This window comes from Buceros rhinoceros, unplaced genomic scaffold (assembly GCF_000710305.1).
Source record: "Buceros rhinoceros silvestris isolate BGI_N320 unplaced genomic scaffold, ASM71030v1 scaffold36918, whole genome shotgun sequence".
NCBI lineage: Eukaryota > Metazoa > Chordata > Aves > Bucerotiformes > Bucerotidae > Buceros > Buceros rhinoceros.
The window spans coordinates 9,158-27,573 of NW_010429209.1; the positions used below are offsets into that span (position 1 = coordinate 9,158).

The 18,416-nt window shown below is 38.2% G+C and overlaps 1 protein-coding gene across 1 annotated transcript in view; it reads left to right on the top strand.

Annotated features, from left to right (window-relative positions):
- Positions 1-16,991, top strand: part of MYO1B (myosin IB) — a gene marked incomplete at both ends in the record, with an annotated part of 25,454 nt that extends 8,463 nt beyond the window's left edge. The window contains 10 exons of the mRNA XM_010142568.1: positions 6,073-6,177; positions 7,352-7,414; positions 8,182-8,382; positions 10,620-10,846; positions 11,018-11,218; positions 12,443-12,536; positions 12,989-13,138; positions 15,142-15,210; positions 16,520-16,606; positions 16,905-16,991. Coding sequence (XP_010140870.1) covers positions 6,073-6,177; positions 7,352-7,414; positions 8,182-8,382; positions 10,620-10,846; positions 11,018-11,218; positions 12,443-12,536; positions 12,989-13,138; positions 15,142-15,210; positions 16,520-16,606; positions 16,905-16,991 — 1,284 coding nt within the window. The remainder of the gene's footprint in view (positions 1-6,072; positions 6,178-7,351; positions 7,415-8,181; positions 8,383-10,619; positions 10,847-11,017; positions 11,219-12,442; positions 12,537-12,988; positions 13,139-15,141; positions 15,211-16,519; positions 16,607-16,904) is intronic.
- Between the last annotated feature and the right edge of the window lie 1,425 nt (positions 16,992-18,416).

Consider the following 18,416-nt stretch of genomic DNA (forward strand, 5'->3'; position numbering starts at 1 on the left):
GTCCCGCTATCCCCCAAGGATGGGTCTAGAAAAATTACTTACTAGGAAAACATATGGAGAAAAATGGCTTATCAGGATCTTTTTTCTTCAACTTTATATATATATATATTTTTTTCATTCTTTTAGGCTTTGGAGTCCCCTTTTCTGTATCTTGACTTGGGCTCTAACTCAGCCATGGATGTCTGTTGTTCTGGTAGTTGCCTTAACCTCCAGACCATAATTTCCTCTTGTAGGCACTCTCCCTTGCATCAGCTTTCCTTCTCCAAATGGTTCAGCCCTTTTCTGATGTCCATCAGCATATCATATGCTGGCAAGCAGCAGTGCCAAACTGCATGTACCCAGCCCCCTGTTCAATCTGATCACACAGGGCTTTGAAAAGGGAAAGAAGGGAATTTTTAATCTACAATTGATCAACTGACCTGCTGGCAAGTGTTAGGAAGGAGAGGAGCTTCGCAGAGAGGGACCCTCGATTGGAATCCCAGGTGCTATAGATTGCACATACAGTTAAAGCAATAATTTCCTTAAGTGCTAGAATGCTTAGAAGCAGAGGTACGTCCCAGAGGGTTGATGACCACTTAATCACATTATAATTTACGTCTTTAGTGAGGCTTATTTTGCAAAACACAGTTTATGAAGTAAATCCCATTGGCTGGCTGTTTTCGACAGAGGAAATATTTGAAATGCTGGAGCAAATATACACAAACGCCCTGCTTCAGGTTGTGAGAATAATGTTTTGCCCTACAGCAACTCTTCTGTCTTAGGAGAGGAATGGATATGACTATGTAGTAGGTTCTTGCCTGTTTGTAATTCCTGTGGTTCCAGGACTGTATTTCATCAGGTTGAGTTCACTGAAGTGATTGTACCTGGGTTTCCTGTGGGTCACAGGTACATTTCTTGCCCTTTTAACTCCAGATTTGGTTTAGACGTGGAGAGCACAGGCTGAGAGCAGGATGGATTTCAAAGAGCCTGGTTCTCCACCAGTGCCAGCAGCATCAATAAGGACTGAAGCTGGTTGTGCTACACAAATATGGAAATTGAATAATCCCCGAAGCTTCAGCATATATCTTTCTGGCTTCCATTAGATACACTGAAGCATTGTTTGATTACATTTACGTGCAATGTTTATAGTTAAATTATATGCTTCTCTGATTCTTTGCCTGTAGGAATATTTACACAAAAATACGGAGCTTATTCTAGTTTACATGAGATATTTTTCAGTTAAGTTTGATGACTCGAATGTTTGTATATATAAGCAGAAAAGTAAGCGATAAATATTGGTAACTGCAAAAAATTTAAAAAAGTTACAACTGGGTCACATGTAGCTTTCTAAGATAAAAAAGTGTCTTTTTTCTTTAAACGCACTTTCCCCATTTTGCCAATTTCCATTTTTTAGCATTTGTATTTCTTAGTTTCACCTCAAACTCATATGCTTCTGTAGTCATAGATAAAAATTCCTATCCCCAGACGCCACTGTAGGATATAAATTAAATTTGCTGGTTGGTTTCCCCATTCATTCCACCACTCATCTTAGTGAAGCGAGTATGTTGGTCTTTTATCATCACTACTTTTGCCGCCTGGCTTCTTCTCCAGGAGCAGCAGTAGTAGTCTAGGGGCCTGATGGAACTACTGAGGATCACCTGCCTGCTTTAGAAGGAGAGAATTGTGATGCCGGAGCTATGCTGATGTTGAGAAAAGTTACTTTCTGGGACTACATGTGTTAGAGCGAAAACATCAGACTCTGCATGTCTTTCCACCCCACTGATTAAAAAATTCAATTTAATGGCATTAGTTCTGATGATTTCAAGAGACAGTCTCATAATTTGAAATGTTTAGATTTTGGTTTAAATTATGCTTTTCCTTTAAAAACTTTTAATGTATTTCTTAGTTGTATGTGTTTTCATAAGGTATTTGAAAAGGTGTTGCTGAACACCCTTTTGTCAGTGTGGTTGTAGACTGAGTAGTATGTAGATTTTTGAATTGGCTCTTGGCAGGAACTGGTGCAATGAAAGATTAAGAAGGAAGAGGAAATATTGAGAAACACCTCGTATAGATGCGATATTGATGGTAAAGCAGAGTCTGTAGATTTTGATCAACAACATATGCTTGGTTTGGGGTAAAACAGTGATGTGGAGAGGAGGCAAGAGAATGGGACACTTAAACTAGGACTTAATTAGGCAAGAGGAAGATAAGAATTTATTGCTATCTACCAGTATGGAAAAATACCCAGTTTTCAGTTTTAAGTAGGTATCTTAGTTGCCTCTGGAAATCACTGGAATCTGGGTACTCAAAGGCGAATTTGAATTCTCTGTCAGGAGAGAAGGTAGCTGATTTGCTTAGAAAAATGTCCTGTGTTAGAAATTTTGTATTCCTAAACCTAATGCAAGAAGTGACATCAGATGACAAAAGCAGTGCTATATGGAGACATTTCTGCCTGAGACCACTAAGAGACTTTTTAGTCTGATTTTTTTTTTTTTGCTTTATTTTTGACAAAAATATTTATGTTTTACCTGTTTGCTATTGGTATTTTACTGGCATAACAATGTATAAGATCAGGAACATCCATATACATTTTTTTTTGGATGATTCCATGATACACATGACTGGAATCTTCCGAAGAATAAATGATGTAAAATATTAAGGGACAAAAAATGTTTTCCTTAAACTTTCAGGCACCTGTATGTAATTCATTTTATAGCAGTGGTTCAAAACTAGAATTCTTTATCTTTTCCTGGTTGACTCTACCTACCTGAGTGAGTACAATATCATGATCCTCTTGTGTCTGTAAGCTCTATATTTTTGCATGGAACAGAATTTTTTAGAGTTCAAAAACCTGCTTTTCATGAAATGCTACTCTGCTGCCTGGTGATTCGAAGGCTGATAAAGAATAAAGCTGTATAAGCAAGACAACGTTATTTGTTAGGTGAAAAACATGGCAAAATAGGCTTTGATTTTTGTCAGTTTTTCTACGTGTCTAAATTTATTGTTACATTTAAGATTGAGAGGATAAGCTGAGAGTGGTTGGTTGATCTGTATCTATAAATTTGACGTGACTTTAAGCCTATCTTAGGTGACATTCTGTTTTCCAGAACATTTAATTTAATTTGAGAGATTGAGTGGGTTTTTTTTTTCCTTTCCCAAAGGTTATATTTTGTATTCCACAGTGATTTCAAAGGCATCGTTTGAAATGCTGCTATAAAAATGCAGGGATCAAAGTGGTGCTTGAACATTAAATTAGCAGAATTACAGCTTGGAAGAGAAGCTGATGCTTTTGAGAAGTGCTGGTCTTTCCTAAAATTTCCTAAGAATATTTTAAATTATTCCGGGAATTTTGGGTCTGACCTGCTGCTTCTGTGCTGGTCAAAATCCCTTTATGTTGCTTAATGCATATGGTCAGCATAAGGAGCGGGTACAGGCTCAGATGGCTGGGTCCTCCCAACCCGTTTCTCCCAGATGGATTTAGTAAGGTGCTATCATTGATATTAATAAACCTCTATATTGATATTAATAATTCTCTATTTCCTTCTAAAAAACAATGTCAGAAGTCCTTTCAATCCCATCTAGTTCTGTCATTAATTTCTAAGAGTCAGCTGGGGGACAGTTCATTTATGAGCATTCATCTGTGCTTTGTGAAGCCCTCACATAATTAAAGATTATAGATATAAAATAAGTGAAAGTAAATTCATTGCCTTACTTAGATTTGCCCAGAGATAAGCACATTAATTGGTTTTTCATACAGTGTTTCTTAAAATCCATAAAAGGAAATGCCCCTTCTGAAGTCTATTTAATTTACCACATGCCTTCTGGTCTGTTCAGGGTTAAGTGTTTTGAGAATTTCAATAATTCCAAACACTTTCCCTCATTTTCTTTGCTTGATTAACTGTTAGCCTTTTGCTCTGTATCGTACATAAAGAATAAAATTGCTACTGCTCTTCAATGACTTTTTTTTTCCTGGAACAGCAATTTTCAGTGGCTTGGCAATGTCAAATAGAATTTCGTGGCTTCAAGGGAGTGATTTGTGAAGAACTCTGTGGATTTTGGTTTGCCTTTCTTTGGCAAACCATAAATATCACAGATATGTAGCAAATCAGGAAAGCATCTAGCAATTCCTTTAATATATTGCTAATGATTTTCAGTTAGATGGTTTAGCTGGATTTGCAGTTCAGTTTTTATCCTTTCTTAAAGACAAAGACTGTGTGATATATGAGTGAAAAGTCTTGCAGTCCTTGTAAGTGGAATAACATGATCTTTTGGAGAAACACTCTCTCTCCATTGGGTGGCATGTGCCTGGCAGGAGTATGCAGTGTTTACCCTTCCTCTTTGTCAAGGTGATGTGTCAGTTGGGATCTTTTTACTTCAAGCTCGATATATCTAAAGTGATGGCTTTATCTGAATGTGTCAGATGAACTTTTACTCATTCTTCCTCCAGTACTTTCTTCTCTTCCCCATCTCCTCTCCCTTTACTGAGATTTGTCTACCAAAGGTTATATTTATTGCTTTTTGCGACAAGAGATGCAACAGTGTAAGAAGGCAGCTTTGTGCTACGCTCTGATGTGCCTCAATCCTTTGGTTTATGTGATAATCTTTGGTCAGTACCTAAAGACACGCTCAACTACAAAGAAGTAATACCTAACATTTATGTAGTTCTTCATATTTTCAGTGACATACAAATATGAGTCTGATAAAAAGACTGATCTTCTTGGCATACTAAATAAATATTAATGTTCTGTGTTATGGAAGTGGTATAAGTACTGACTGCAGTTTATGCAATTTCTTTTACCACAGAATGCTGTAAGTATGACTCGTTTGCAGTGCTGATTTTGCTGCATGCCAAATTTTAACTTTTTCATTTAGAGCTACGCAAGTTTTGCAATCTCTGATTGATAATCGCAGTTGGTGTGAGGGGCAGAGTTTGGTGTGGCTGAGGAGTTTTGGTGATCAGCTATGATCTTGCTTTACCTAAAACTAAAATGATAAAAGTAATCTGTGCTGCCTCAGTATTTTCTAATCTGCTTGTGTGTTCTTAATCTCATTCAGCAACCAGATCCATAATTACACATTTAAACGATTGCAGTTGCTCTTAGTCATAAAAATTCTATGACTGTAACTTGAGCTTCACAGGTACTGAGAGCAGATTTATTTGATTGTCTAAAAAAGGCACAGAGTTCTTTTCTGCAGATCTTTAGGCTTCCTAAATAACCAGCGTATTCTTGATGACTAGTAATTAAGAATGGAAAAGAAAAACAAAAGGGGGAGGATGGAGGAGGGAACCCACAACCCCAAAGCCAGGAAGAGCAGACCAGCAGCACGTATCCAAAATTGCTCTTGGTTGCAGTTATTTCTGCAGATGAGTGTATGGAATTCTTAAAATATTAATGGTTCTTTGAGGCACTGGAAAAAACGATGAAGCTGCCCTTGCCTTTTTCTTGGAAAAGGGCATTTTGAACCATTCCTCAGAATGGGCATCAGGCCTCCAGACTGCACTCATTTAAGATAATGAATTTTTGATTGATAAAGTTCTGTTAATTCCCATCATTTCAGGGGACAATTGCATGAGCAGTTTGTTGGCAAGAAGGAGGTGGGTTGACCTCTGGAGCCAGTTATCTCTTAACCCAGGCTCAGCTGCAACTGGAACAGTAGCTTGGGCCTTGATCTGTAGTAAAATAGGGTACTTTATGGCTACGGAGGGGAAAAGAGCTGATGCTACTGTCATCATTTTATTTACTAGCACCTGCAGGAGACTCCGTTTTACATACGGGGTCAGATTAGCACAGGCTCTGTTGTTTATTCCCTGACACCACAGGGTGGCTTGTCCCAAGGAATTGATTTAGAGGCATCATGAATACAATCCACAGAGGTTTTGTCCCTCCCAGTGGAGAAAGCCCCAGAGAAGGATTTGGACTAAAATTTCCAAACTAATCTCAATTGCAATAAAATATTACTCCATCACATCACAAAACTGGAAGGAATAGTTAAGAAAGCAGCTTGTTGACTTGCAGCCTCTGCAGTAACTTCCTCCAGCTGTGTTCCAGGGTGTTTACACAGCAGCAAATGCAAACGTGTTTTATCTGACAGGACAACAGCTTTGAGCAATTCATCATCAACTACTGTAATGAGAAGTTGCAGCAGATCTTCATTGAACTTACCCTCAAAGAAGAGCAGGAGGAGTACATCCGAGAGGTAATACTTGAACGGATCTTCCCCTACCCTCTCCTCTTCCTGCTGTACCTGTAAAGATACACGGGCTGGAACCTCTTTTCAGGGAACAGAGTCACTTTATGACCACAGACCTGGCAAGGAGCACATTTGCGTAGGACTTCATGGCAAAAGAAGTTGTTTTGTTTTTTTTTTTCTTCTTCTTCATGTTATACGTTCTCCAGATAAAAAACCAGACCCAATGCTCATTCACTGGCAACAATTAGCAAGAGCTAATTAATTTATCATAAGACTACTATCAGTTTCTGGTATTAGTGCCGTTTCCCTGCAGCCCGTGTTTTGGGATACCCAGTCACATCTGGGATGTACCCCAACAGTGGCCACAGCTAATCCTGTTTCAAAAGAGAATTGGGTGGGTAAAACAACAGCATGATAGAAAATACAGTTATATTTTTGGTTCTAGTTTTCTTTCAGTTAAGTAATGATGGGCTGTGTGAGCTTTATGATTAAATGTCGTTACTGCAGATTGATTCTTGAATGATACTTAAAATGCTCTGAAGAAACTAAATTAAGAAGTACTGCAGAATGCAAATTAAGAATAAAATTAATGGGGTTTTTTTTCCAGTCCTTTACCCTATCAAGTGTTACCTCCTGATCCATTGGGATCTCATCCTGGGAATTTTATTGCTAATATTAGAAAAAACTAGGATGTTAGGAATATTTGAACAACAGCCAGACTCTGGATTTTTCAGATGGTCTTACCTAAATTTAGCTCTTTCTTCATCCCATTAAAAAAAAAAACCAAACAACAACTGAGAGCTTAGAAATTTTGATCACGGATGCGTGCAGTGAAATGGGCTTGTTTCCTTGTGACCACTGGGAGTGTGGGCAGAGGGGTGCGGGGGTGGGCGGGTGGTGGGAGGAGCCTGGCAGGGGGCCAGGGGAGTGCATGGGAAGCTGACATGGGTGGGGGAAAGGAATGGAGAGTGGGTTTGGCAGCCTCTCAGGAACAGTCGTTTTGCGCAGATAATGTTAGTAGCAGATTATTGCATTTCTTTCTTAATAAATAAAATGTTGGTAAGCATATAGAATTAAATTTGAAAGTAGTGTCTCAGTTGAGTGGCATGTAATTTAAATTGCCTAGAGGAAAAGTTCCCTCGATTGTTTACCTTGTTCATACTTTTTTTTTTTCTTATAGGGGATCGAGTGGACTCATATTGAGTATTTCAACAATGCTATAATTTGTGACCTAATAGAGAATGTAAGTTATAGGCAAGAATCTCTTTGAATAATTTTTTAATGCACGGATTGAATTTAGCTGTAAAGTCTGTACGCATCCTCACGCTCTTTGATGTTATAAAACAAGCCACTCCTATTAGTCATTTTAGTTAGTGTGGTAAAAGTTTATTTTATTAAAAAAAGAAACCAAAACTGTAAGGCTGTATTTTACTCTTAGAATGATTAGCAGCACCTGTGTAAAAAAAAAAAAAAATACACCCCAAATAACTCTTAGATGTTTATATTTTATACTGTTTTCAATAGCAGAAATCATATGCTGCATTGTAAATAACATTTCTTTTTATATGTTAACTAGAAAACTCAAATACTTGTTACTGAGTTCTTTAGGTACAGAAAGTACTTGTCCTATGGACTATGAACTTAGAGGAGCAAGAAAGATTAAATTCCTTAAGAATTCAAAAAGAACAGTTTTTAACCATTAACATAAAATGTATGCTGGTTTTACCCATCAACTGGCTATTTTCAGTTAAGTTCAAGTTTCTGTAGCCTGAGTAAATGAAAAAAATTCCAACATGAAGTTCAAGATTCAGATCTCAGGAGCAGTCCTTCAGAAATGCAGATATTAAAAATCTGTTGGAAATAAGCATGAGGAGAAGAACCAAACTTTGAGATGGCTTGAAGAACATTTTTCTGGGTAGCAGAAAACAAACAGGAGAGAGTGGCCTCCCTTTTACACTTGATGGAAATGTGATGGAAACAAACACTAAAGCTCTTGTCTTGAAACTTCAGAACCAAACTGGAATCCTGGCCATGCTAGACGAAGAATGCCTGAGACCAGGAACTGTTACTGATGACACCTTCTTAGAAAAACTGAACCAAGTCTGTGCCACTCACCAGCATTTTGAGAGCAGGATGAGCAAGTGCTCCCGGTTTCTCAATGACACCTCCTTGCCTCACAGCTGCTTCAGGATTCAACATTATGCTGGCAAGGTACCCGGTGAAGGGGAGGATGTGCTGTGTGGGGGTGTTGTAGCTGTGTGGGGGTGTTGTAGCTGTGTGAAGCCTAGGGTGGTACAGTGGGGAGGCTCTTCATCCATTAAATGCTGTTACAGTAATGGAGGAGAATTGCTTAAGTAAACAGCTGATCAAAAAGTCCAGACCTGTCTTAATCTTTTCTGTCTTAAACCTAAGATTTGTGACATGGGCTGGAAGGTTTTCAGAGCTCGTGCTTCTCTAACTGAAATCAAGGACAGTTCTTCTTTCATCAAAGGAGAAAGATCTCCCACGGGTGCCACTGAACTGGCTGAAGTCCTTAGCCGTGTTGATGAGGAAGTGGAGGTTTTGTACATTTGGAGGGACTGAGTTTATTTTCACAGTCTCTGTGTTTAAACAGATGGAAGAGAAAGCTATAGAGAGGGCTTGCAAATGTATTTGCTTTTTACAACATAAGCAGTATGAATAAATACTTTTTTGAATAAATGAATAAATATAAATGAAAAATTAATAAATACAAGATAGTTTTTGATGTGTAACTCAGTATGGCTTTTTATTAATGGAAATCAAAATAATTAAATTTGTAACAAAAAGACAAAAAGACAATTTATTTTAAAAAAATAAAAGTAAACTTGGGGTTGAAACTATACCTTTTGAATCTCCTGAACTGTTGATTTCACAAAGTAAAGAACATTTGGAAAGTGTTTCATTTTCCTTGGACTATTTAATATGTCTCTAGTTTTCAACATTTTCTCAATCTTACAATTCTGAATAGCTCAATAATTTGCTCATTCAGAATAGTTCTGGAAATAGCATACTTCCAGCCTTTGAGGCAGCCATTCATTAACTTTACATAATGCATTTGCAAGAAGATTTTGTAATTTAATATCATCTGTCAGGGATTAATATGTAGATACTTCTTTGGTTGTCAAAATTCAAAGTGAATGGAAAAATACCCCAGTCCTTTGAGAAGGACTGCAAACAGGCAGGCAGTAAGGGTCTCCGATTGTTCTAGGAATTCACTTACCAGCAGAGCAGGCAGCAAATTCCTCCTATTTTGGGAGGAATGTTGGTTTTCCATCCTCGGCTTAGAACATTTTGATCTATTCACTGGACAACAAAATTCTGACTCCTTTTATGAAATACAAGCAAGTTCATATGAACAGGTTTTTTTTCAGTAGTGGCATTTACCACACCTGTCAGAAACAGAAACGTGTACCCTAAAGAAGATTGCTGCCTGAGTTGCCAGTCACTTGCAGTTGTGTCAAATATGGCCATGTCAGTATTAGTTGTATTCACTATTCTGCATACCTAGTACATAACGACACACAGAACTGGGAAATCATGAAGCTGAAGAATCTGTCTTACCAGCCAGATGACTTGTCACAATCAAACTAAACTCCCTATCCTTCAGAATTCAAAAAGCCAGTAGCGATCTGAGATTGATGAGAAGTTCCCCTGGCTGTCTCCTGGGTCTGCAACTCAGAGATTTGCATTCGTGCTTGTTGCTGTTGGACTGTTTTCCTGGTAAAAGTTATTTAAAATAACAGTCCTGAGGATTGCACAGATAGTTGTGATATCAAGAGGTGTTATTTTTTGTCTTATTTAGACAAAAAATGTAAGCATTAGTATTTTGAAGGAAAGGGGTCTTCTTGCTGTTTTGACTCAAAAGAGGGGGAGAAAACCTTGCGTCAGCCCAAAAAAGATTGGTCTGGACTGTTGCCAAGTGGCGGTGTATCAGAGTTATCACAGAAGAAAGCTTTTTTCATTTCAGAAACCAAAATTGATCAGTACAAGAAACTGTTAATAGTGTGTGAAAATGCACCTTTCTCAGGTACCGTGTTCACAGAAATTTTATCCAACAAAAAGTCTTCCAAACGTCAAATTTAAAATGAAAGCTGAAATGACTTTCACTGGTTTTGAATAGTGAGAAATCAGTTTCTTGAGTCATTTTTGAGCTGGCCTATGTTGAAGTTCAAAACACGATCTCACAGAATCACAGAATCATTTTGGCTGGAAGAGACCTTTAAGATCATTGAGCCCAGCCGTTCACCCTGCACTGCCACTAAACCATGTCCCTCAGCACCACATCCACACGGCTTTTAAACACCTCCAGGGATGGGGACTCCACCACCTCCTTGGGCAGCCTGTTCCAATGCTTAATGAACCTCTATGTAAAGAAATTTTTCCTGCTATCTAACCTAAATTTCCCCTGATTCTTCTGTGTTGTTCAGGTTATGTACCAGGTGGAAGGCTTTGTTGACAAAAATAATGATCTTCTCTACCGTGACCTCTCCCAGGCCATGTGGAAGGCCAATCACTCTCTTATCAAAGCGTTGTTTCCAGAAGGTAACCCTGCGAAGATCAATCTAAAGAGACCACCAACAGCAGGTTCACAGTTCAAGGCTTCCGTTGCTACCCTGATGAAAAATCTTCAGACAAAAAATCCGAACTATATCAGGTAAGTTACCCTCTGGTAAAGCTGTGGTGAATTTGTTTGGTGAAGTGAAAAAACCCCTAAAATCTAGATATCCAAGGATTAGCTACTGAAGGCCGTGGTTTAGACTCACAATAATTGTTGTTGACGTGTATGGTGCTACAAGCAAGTGTCTCTGTTGATTTCCCTTTCTAGATGCATCAAACCCAATGACAAAAAGGCTGCACACATTTTCAATGATGCCCTGGTGTGCCACCAGATCCGCTACCTTGGTCTTCTGGAGAACGTCCGGGTCAGAAGGGCAGGTTATGCGTTCAGGCAGGCATACGAACCTTGCCTGGAAAGGTACAAAATGCTGTGTAAGCAGACGTGGCCCCACTGGAGAGGTCTAGCCAGGTAGGAAAACATCCGTATTCTTACCTGTCCTGTTCCAGTGATTAAAATTACTGTCTTCCACATCTTCTGATTTTTTTTCTTTTAATCTAAAGAACTTCCAAGTATTTCAAGAGTAAATTAAAAGTAGGCCAGCATGGCTCAAGTGTTTTACCTGTATGTTGTAGTTCCGTAGCATCTTGTGCCAGATTTTGGCTGAGTTAATTCACTGGAAATCCTGTGCTTTTCAGTGGGCTAAAAACTACAGTTCCTTGGCCAAGGAGGTGATTTTAGCGGTGAACTGATCTACTAAAGGAAAAGATTTTGCGTGTGAGCAAAGAGAGCTCACTTTTGAAAATACATTGCAGCCTTTACTGTGGGCCTGAAAGAAAGGGGGAGAGAGACCGACCAGAGTGGAATCAAAATGACTAGGAGGTCCAGAATGATCAGAAGGACCAAATTTCAAAATGTAGGAACATCCCATTCTTCGAAGGCAGACGCACTATCTTACTCTGTCCTTTCAAGAATAATTTTACAGAGTGATTGGTGAACAACTATGAGATAATTCCTCTTGCAAACAATTGTATTAAACATATACATTTAAATTGCATAGTATTCGCGTGTATTTTCACAGGTAATGTCTTGGGTAGGCAGGTGCGCTTCTTTTAATTCTTTCTACATGTGGCCACCAATAACATGATTTAAATTTTTTTCATAATAGAGATGAATATTTTTAGCTACAATTTGAAGCTTTAGGTTATCGAGATAACAGCAGATGTGCAGTATTGATAACAATAGCACTGTTGCAATCATCACAAAGATGTGTGCAATTCCTCTCTTTATTTGTTGACATTTATAAAATGCAGTCGATGTGTGCAACATGAGCATTTGTCAAACTTGTGTTTGTTTCGCATTTTGATGTTAGTGTGAGAGCCCTCTTTCCTTTTTTTTCTTTTAAAGTAAAATCATCATAGACGTAAGAGGAAAAAAATAGGCCATTGCTGATGATGTTAAAAATTGCTCTTTTTTTTCATCAAATTATTTAGAATCTTTACAGTGATTATTCTTGCCTTTAGCTAAATAACCAGTGAGTGGATGAGTAATGTTTTCAGTCTTCTTAGTTTGAGCACTATTTAAGATTTTAAAGTATGCTTTCATATACTTTCCATAAATTAATCTTTGAATTTGTAAACTAAGAAGTTTTAGAGCTGGAGGTCATGTTTTTTAAGCTCACTTACTACTTCTTAGGGCTGGAGTAGAGGTGTTGTTTAATGAGTTGGAAATCCCTGAAGAAGAATTTTCATTTGGTAGATCGAAGATATTCATCCGCAACCCAAGAACGGTAAGTGAAAAATGTCTTCTGCAAAATGAAGCCATCTTTCATGATTATAGCCTGTTACGAACTGCACAGTTCACTCATTGGTTACTACAGGTTTTTCTAGATACAGTGCTTTGATACACTGCTGTGGAATGTAGCATTAAAAAAGGCACTTTTTAATGTTAGACCCATTAAAATTTGGATGAATCAAGAGTCTATACTAGCTGTCAGCCTCAGTTTAATGGAACTTTCATGCACTGACTTGTGACAGTGTGTCTGCCACAGATCTTGTTGGTGTATCTGCCTATAGCTCTACAGATGAATAAACCAAAAGGTTTCTGAAGAGGGCTTTGAATAAAGGAGAGATTTCTCTGACAATAACTGTGCTTATGGTTTTTTCTGGTCTTTTCTCCCCTTTTGTTTTTCTTCCAATGTCAAAAAAAAAAACCCCAAAACCTAAAAAACCTCACACCCAGCTCTTCAAACTAGAAGATCTGAGAAAGCAGCGATTGGAGGACTTGGCTACTCTAATTGAGAAGATTTATAGAGGTTGGAAATGTCGGACACGCTTCTTGTTAATGAAAAAAAGCCAGATTGTGATTGCATCCTGGTACAGGAGATACGCAGTAAGATACTGTACTTACTAAATGGGGGGTTCTTTTAATTGTTTAATAGATGCTTTTGTATAATCTTGATACAATATTTCATATAACCTTCATATGATATTTTTCCTTGGTGTGTGTGGAGAAGTGATGATAGAACTTAATTTTATGTTAGTATTTCAGTAACAATAATGTGAACAAGGAAAATTTATTTTCTGTAGACCATTATTAAGTGTTTATGTTGTGCTTGTGCTTAAATAATTGAAATGCTCACCAGAGTCCTTTAGCTCTGGGAGAGCAGGGTTTTGTGGCCCAGCTGGAGAGCGTCTTTTTCATTCAGTTAAAATGCTGAGCTGTCTGGCACTTCCAGCGCTTTCAAAACATATGGTTAACATGTAAAAAAAGTTCAGTAATGTCATATGCAATTCTGTGGAATTCAGTCATTCCTAAGGCTTTTTGTATTTTTGCCTTATTTGGAACCTTTGCATTTGAGGCTCAAGAATGCTGCTTGGGAGGATCCCAGGGGTTTATTTTAATTATAGCTCCTAAGACTTGTAGTTCAGTGTTGTTATTGATACAGTTCTAAACCAGTTCCAAATCTGCTTGTAGACTGGTTATTCAGTGTCATGAACTGAACAGGACTGGTACATGACTCCTTCAAATCTTTCTGTCAGTAAACAACATTGACTTGCGTGATAAAAAAAGTATTGTTTTTAAGTTGTAAAACTATTCTTAAACATCTCAGCTGCATTTTGTATTGTGTGAATATTAGAAAGCTTGATAAAATACATGATATGGAAAGAAAGCATCTTAAACTTCTGTGTCTGAATGCACCATTTCTAGAAACAGCATCAGAATCATGTTGTGGCCCTACAGCTTCATTATGATCTCACATAATCTTAAAGAATTGTAAGTGTAGTTACCGGAGCTAGATGGGCATGACTTTTAATATGAAGAAATGCAAACAAATACATGACCAAGTTCACATCCCTGTTGATTTCTTAACTGTAGACCTTTATTGGTTCACTGGTGAAACATGGCAGCAGTTGTCTTTGAATGCAGGATGGAGTCAGAATTACTCACAGATGACAATAGAGATGTTTCCTCAGTCTCTTCATGTAGGTGGAGGGCACCATTCTCCTAACCCAGCATGACTGTTCGGCACTGTGATTTGAAAGGTTTCCTAAGGGATCCCTTGCATGAACAAAGCTTTTTGACAAGTCCTTGTGCTGGAGGCTTGGCTAAAGGATCTTCTGTCACTTGCCTGTCCTCTTGCAAGGCATGACAGATGTCAGTCATGGGCTACAGGGGATTCTCTCTATCTAGCTCACAGAGATGTTCACTGTAATGGAGTGGGCTGAGTGTTAAGTCTAAAAGTCTTGTTGCAAAGTCTGTCAGCTGTTGTTCACTTAGTGTTATACTAACCGCTGGTCTGCTGGAGAACTGAGCTTTTTAGAAGAAAAATGCTCGGCTGCCCTGGAAATGTATTGTTCAAACTGGCATAGTTGGATAATATTCCAGCATGTCATTCAAGAATCCATGGGTTTTTCTTTTTCCTGTTCCTAAGCTATCATCAGCATTTAGTATTATAAAAGGACTGTGGGTAATAGGAACAGCACACGTCTTATGAAAAGATGGTAAAAAGCATAGCCAACAAACCTGAGCATTTGTGATGGTTTGTATGCTACGCTGTTGGTGGGAAAGACAAATAAAGCTGTTACTGTTAGTATTTAATCCGTGTCACTTTTGTGCTGCTGACCATGAACTTAGTGTTTCTGTAAACAGGGTGACGTTGTCCATGCAGCATTGTTGATGTGCTTTGTTTCCCCTCGAGTTGAACGCAGAATCTACACTCTGATCTGCTTCGTCAAAAATTGTTCACTTTTTACATTTAGCACTTGTCTTCTTAATCATATTTTCAAGTGTTGGTAATGGAAGTTTTATTATACAGTGTATTATAAAGGTTGTAGTAAAGTTTACAGATGAAATATTATGTTCTAAGCATCACACATTTATTTCCAATACAGCAACAAAAAAAGTATCAGAAGATAAAGAGTTCAGCTATTGTAGTACAGTCGTACATCAGAGGATGGAAGGTGAGTTACCTGTTACCACGGGGTGGGAATGAGCGAGTCTGGTGTTCAGGGCAGGTGTTCTGGTACACACTAACCAGGCAGCCTGTCAGCTTCAGAGCAGGCCGGTCTGGGACTCTGCCACTGAGCTTGTGAAAATGGTAACATTGCACTGATTCAGAAGAACAAAGTTGTGGTTGGCAGTTATTTTAGAATCAGCAGGATTCTCAAAGAATGAACAAAATTGAAAGCAGGCTTAAAATAAAGAGTTTGGGTCACCTGGGCAGTGTGTTACTTGGGTTAAGTCTTCAGTTCTTCTCTGCGTGTTGAGCGGAGGGATGAAAGTGTACTCAACTTGTGTCACTGTTTGCTCGTTCTCTGCCTCAATGTACTGGAACTTTGTTCTCTGAGAGGCTTGTACTTCATGAAGGAGGATCCTGCAGCCATAGCAGAGACTTATGGGTTGAAGCTGTAATAAGAGGTAGAAAGGAGGTTAGCAGCTCACAGGAAAGCAGCTTAAAGCAATGACTGCTGTCCACCTTCAGAAACAATCTCCCTGGGCTCCTCTGTTTTCTTATTAACCTTTTTCCACCCTACTAAATCTGGCTTTCTCCTTCATTTAGGGAAGAGAGAACTGCCTTTAACTCTAGAGTGAGTTGCCTTAATGTCAGACAGGGAAGTTACTAGCTATAAGTGCAAATAGTGCCTGGAAGGTTTTAAAATTTGCCAGCATTAAGCTAGTGTGATTTGCTTTTACTAATTTTTTTCAATTTTTACTTTGATTTTATTATTATGTTTAAAGGAGTTAAAAATATCCTTTCATTTTAACTATTGACTTTCCCATGAGCATTATTTGAAGAAAACCGGGTAAAAGCATCATCTCGAGTTTGTCATTGGAGAACGTGCTCTTTCATGGTAGCACTGCCACGGGTAAAAGCCTGGTATGATCTCAGCCTTTGGTGTGACCTAAAACCAGGCAATTTACTTGTGATTTATTCTTTATTGCAGTCTCAATGGCTAAGATGTGCAGTGTGTGGAGGAAAAGTATTGTTACCATTGTACAGACAGACATACAGATACGTCAGGTGATGCAGTAAACTAAAAGATCCCTTTAATGGCCGGTCCCAAGCTCTCACTTGTGCAGAGAATCCTCCCTGGAGCAGCGAATGCTAAGCTTTGCATTGTTCTATTTATGAATTTATTTGCTTGGTGATTTGGAGCTCTTGTTTTTTGGTTTTGCCTCGATTTCCAGGTTGCAGTGCCTTAGTTTAAAATTGTTAAGAAATTGTAGTTGTTATTTTTTTAATAAAACAGTGTTTTCAACTGTTATCAGGCTCGGAAACTTCTTCGGGAGCTTAAGCATCAGAAGCGTTGTAATGAGGCTGCCACAATAATTGCTGCTTATTGGCATGGTACCCAGGTAAGGAAATGGCAACAAATCGTGCTCTTAGTTGTCTGTACATAGAACAACGGTGGCCCTTCAGGACAAAGTTATCTGGGAATATTTTCAATGGCATAAACTGCTGGGTTTTTGGTTTTTTTTTTGTTTCTCTGCTGCTAACATGTTTTAGCTGGTGCAGTCTGGGAAGCTGGGATGCGCTTTAATATTTGCTGTTTGTAGTGACTGTTTTCTTTCTTCCTTTCTTGCACCATGGGGAACTCGCAGTAACCTTTTCTTTCCTAAGCTTTTCTATATCCCATTTTCAAATGCACCACAGGCGCGAAGGGAACTGAGACGACTGAAGGAGGAGGCTAGAAATAAACATGCTATTGCTGTTATTTGGGCTTACTGGCTTGGATATAAGGTACTTTGTGCACATATCACATGCCCCCCTTTATTACCCAGCAATATCAACATTTAATCAGTAGAAATAGTGAGAATTAATGACTAATATAGTTGACTTTAAAATAGTAGAGCATGACTCCTTCCATTTCCGCTCATGCCACGCTTAATAAATCTGACAACATTCTGTAAGTCAGTTTTTTGAAGAATAGGAAATCCTTTGCATGGCAATCAAGTAGTGATTTGCACTAACAAGCCGTTAGACTAGATTAAAAATTACTAGACTGCGGTGTTCTCAAATTAGGAAATGCACTTAGCTTCATGTAAATATGCAAAGCATGGTTTGCTGGAGAAGAGGAGGTTGGGTGGGTTTGGTGTGGGTTTTTTCCTCCCTAACAAGTGCTTTCAGTGTCACTTGTATTAGGGACCCAATTGAGATTTTCACCAGGCTGTATATTCTGCACCCTGTACAGTCTTCATTTACGAGTTCAAACCGATGCTATTAGTTTTACTAAATTTTAGTTTTAATTGGTTGAATTGTCTGGTTCTTATTTGAGCCAGTAAGAAAATTTCAGTAAGTACAGATAAAGCACGGTTTTATGACCTGATCTTTTAGCAGAAAATGATGTTAGCTTGCAATTCTAAACTTAACAGCCCTAGAAAAATCCCGGGAATTCCAGCATCAGCTGTTTGTTTTCAGAAGCAAAGTCCCACTGAAAGATTCTTGCTAATCCCTAGCCTGTAGCTGTGGGTTATGTGAACATCTGAAATGCTGTTCACTAGAGGCCAAAAATTTATTGGTTTCAAAGAATAAATTTGTAATTCAGTTGAAAACCACATTCAGTAAATATGTAATTTTCCAGTTATTATTTAGGTTGGGGGGAGTGGGGAGGGAGGTGTTGTCAGAACACCTTGCCAACTAGATGGAGAAATGCGCTCCAGTTACATCTGGAGTATAATGCTGAGTTTGACCTTTGCTACTTTGATATAAATCTATTAGATTTCCAAGGAAATGGCAGCCCTGGGAATCCAAACAAACATGTACAGAATTTTCCTCGTACTAGAGAGACTTTGGAACTTTTCAGTTATCGCTTGTTACTTAGCTAGCTGTGTCATTTGACAGAGGCACCGTTTCCCCTACATTTGTTTAAATGCAATACATTGATTATTTTATTTTTAACCAGAGTTCCTTTCACCAAAAAAATTGTTTAGTACTGCAGAAGTGATATTTACTTTCCTAGATTTAAGATGTTCTTTAGTATTAGAAAGGAGGCATCCAGAATGTAGATGCAATACTGTTAACTGTGTTAGAGCTCCTCAATTAATTATTTAGTAGAGTTGGATAATTTTTAGCATGTTTTAGTAGTTATTCTTATTAATTAGCTTATAGGAATTTCATGAAAAATTACCTCCTTATTCTTTAAATATAAATAATCTAAATAAAATA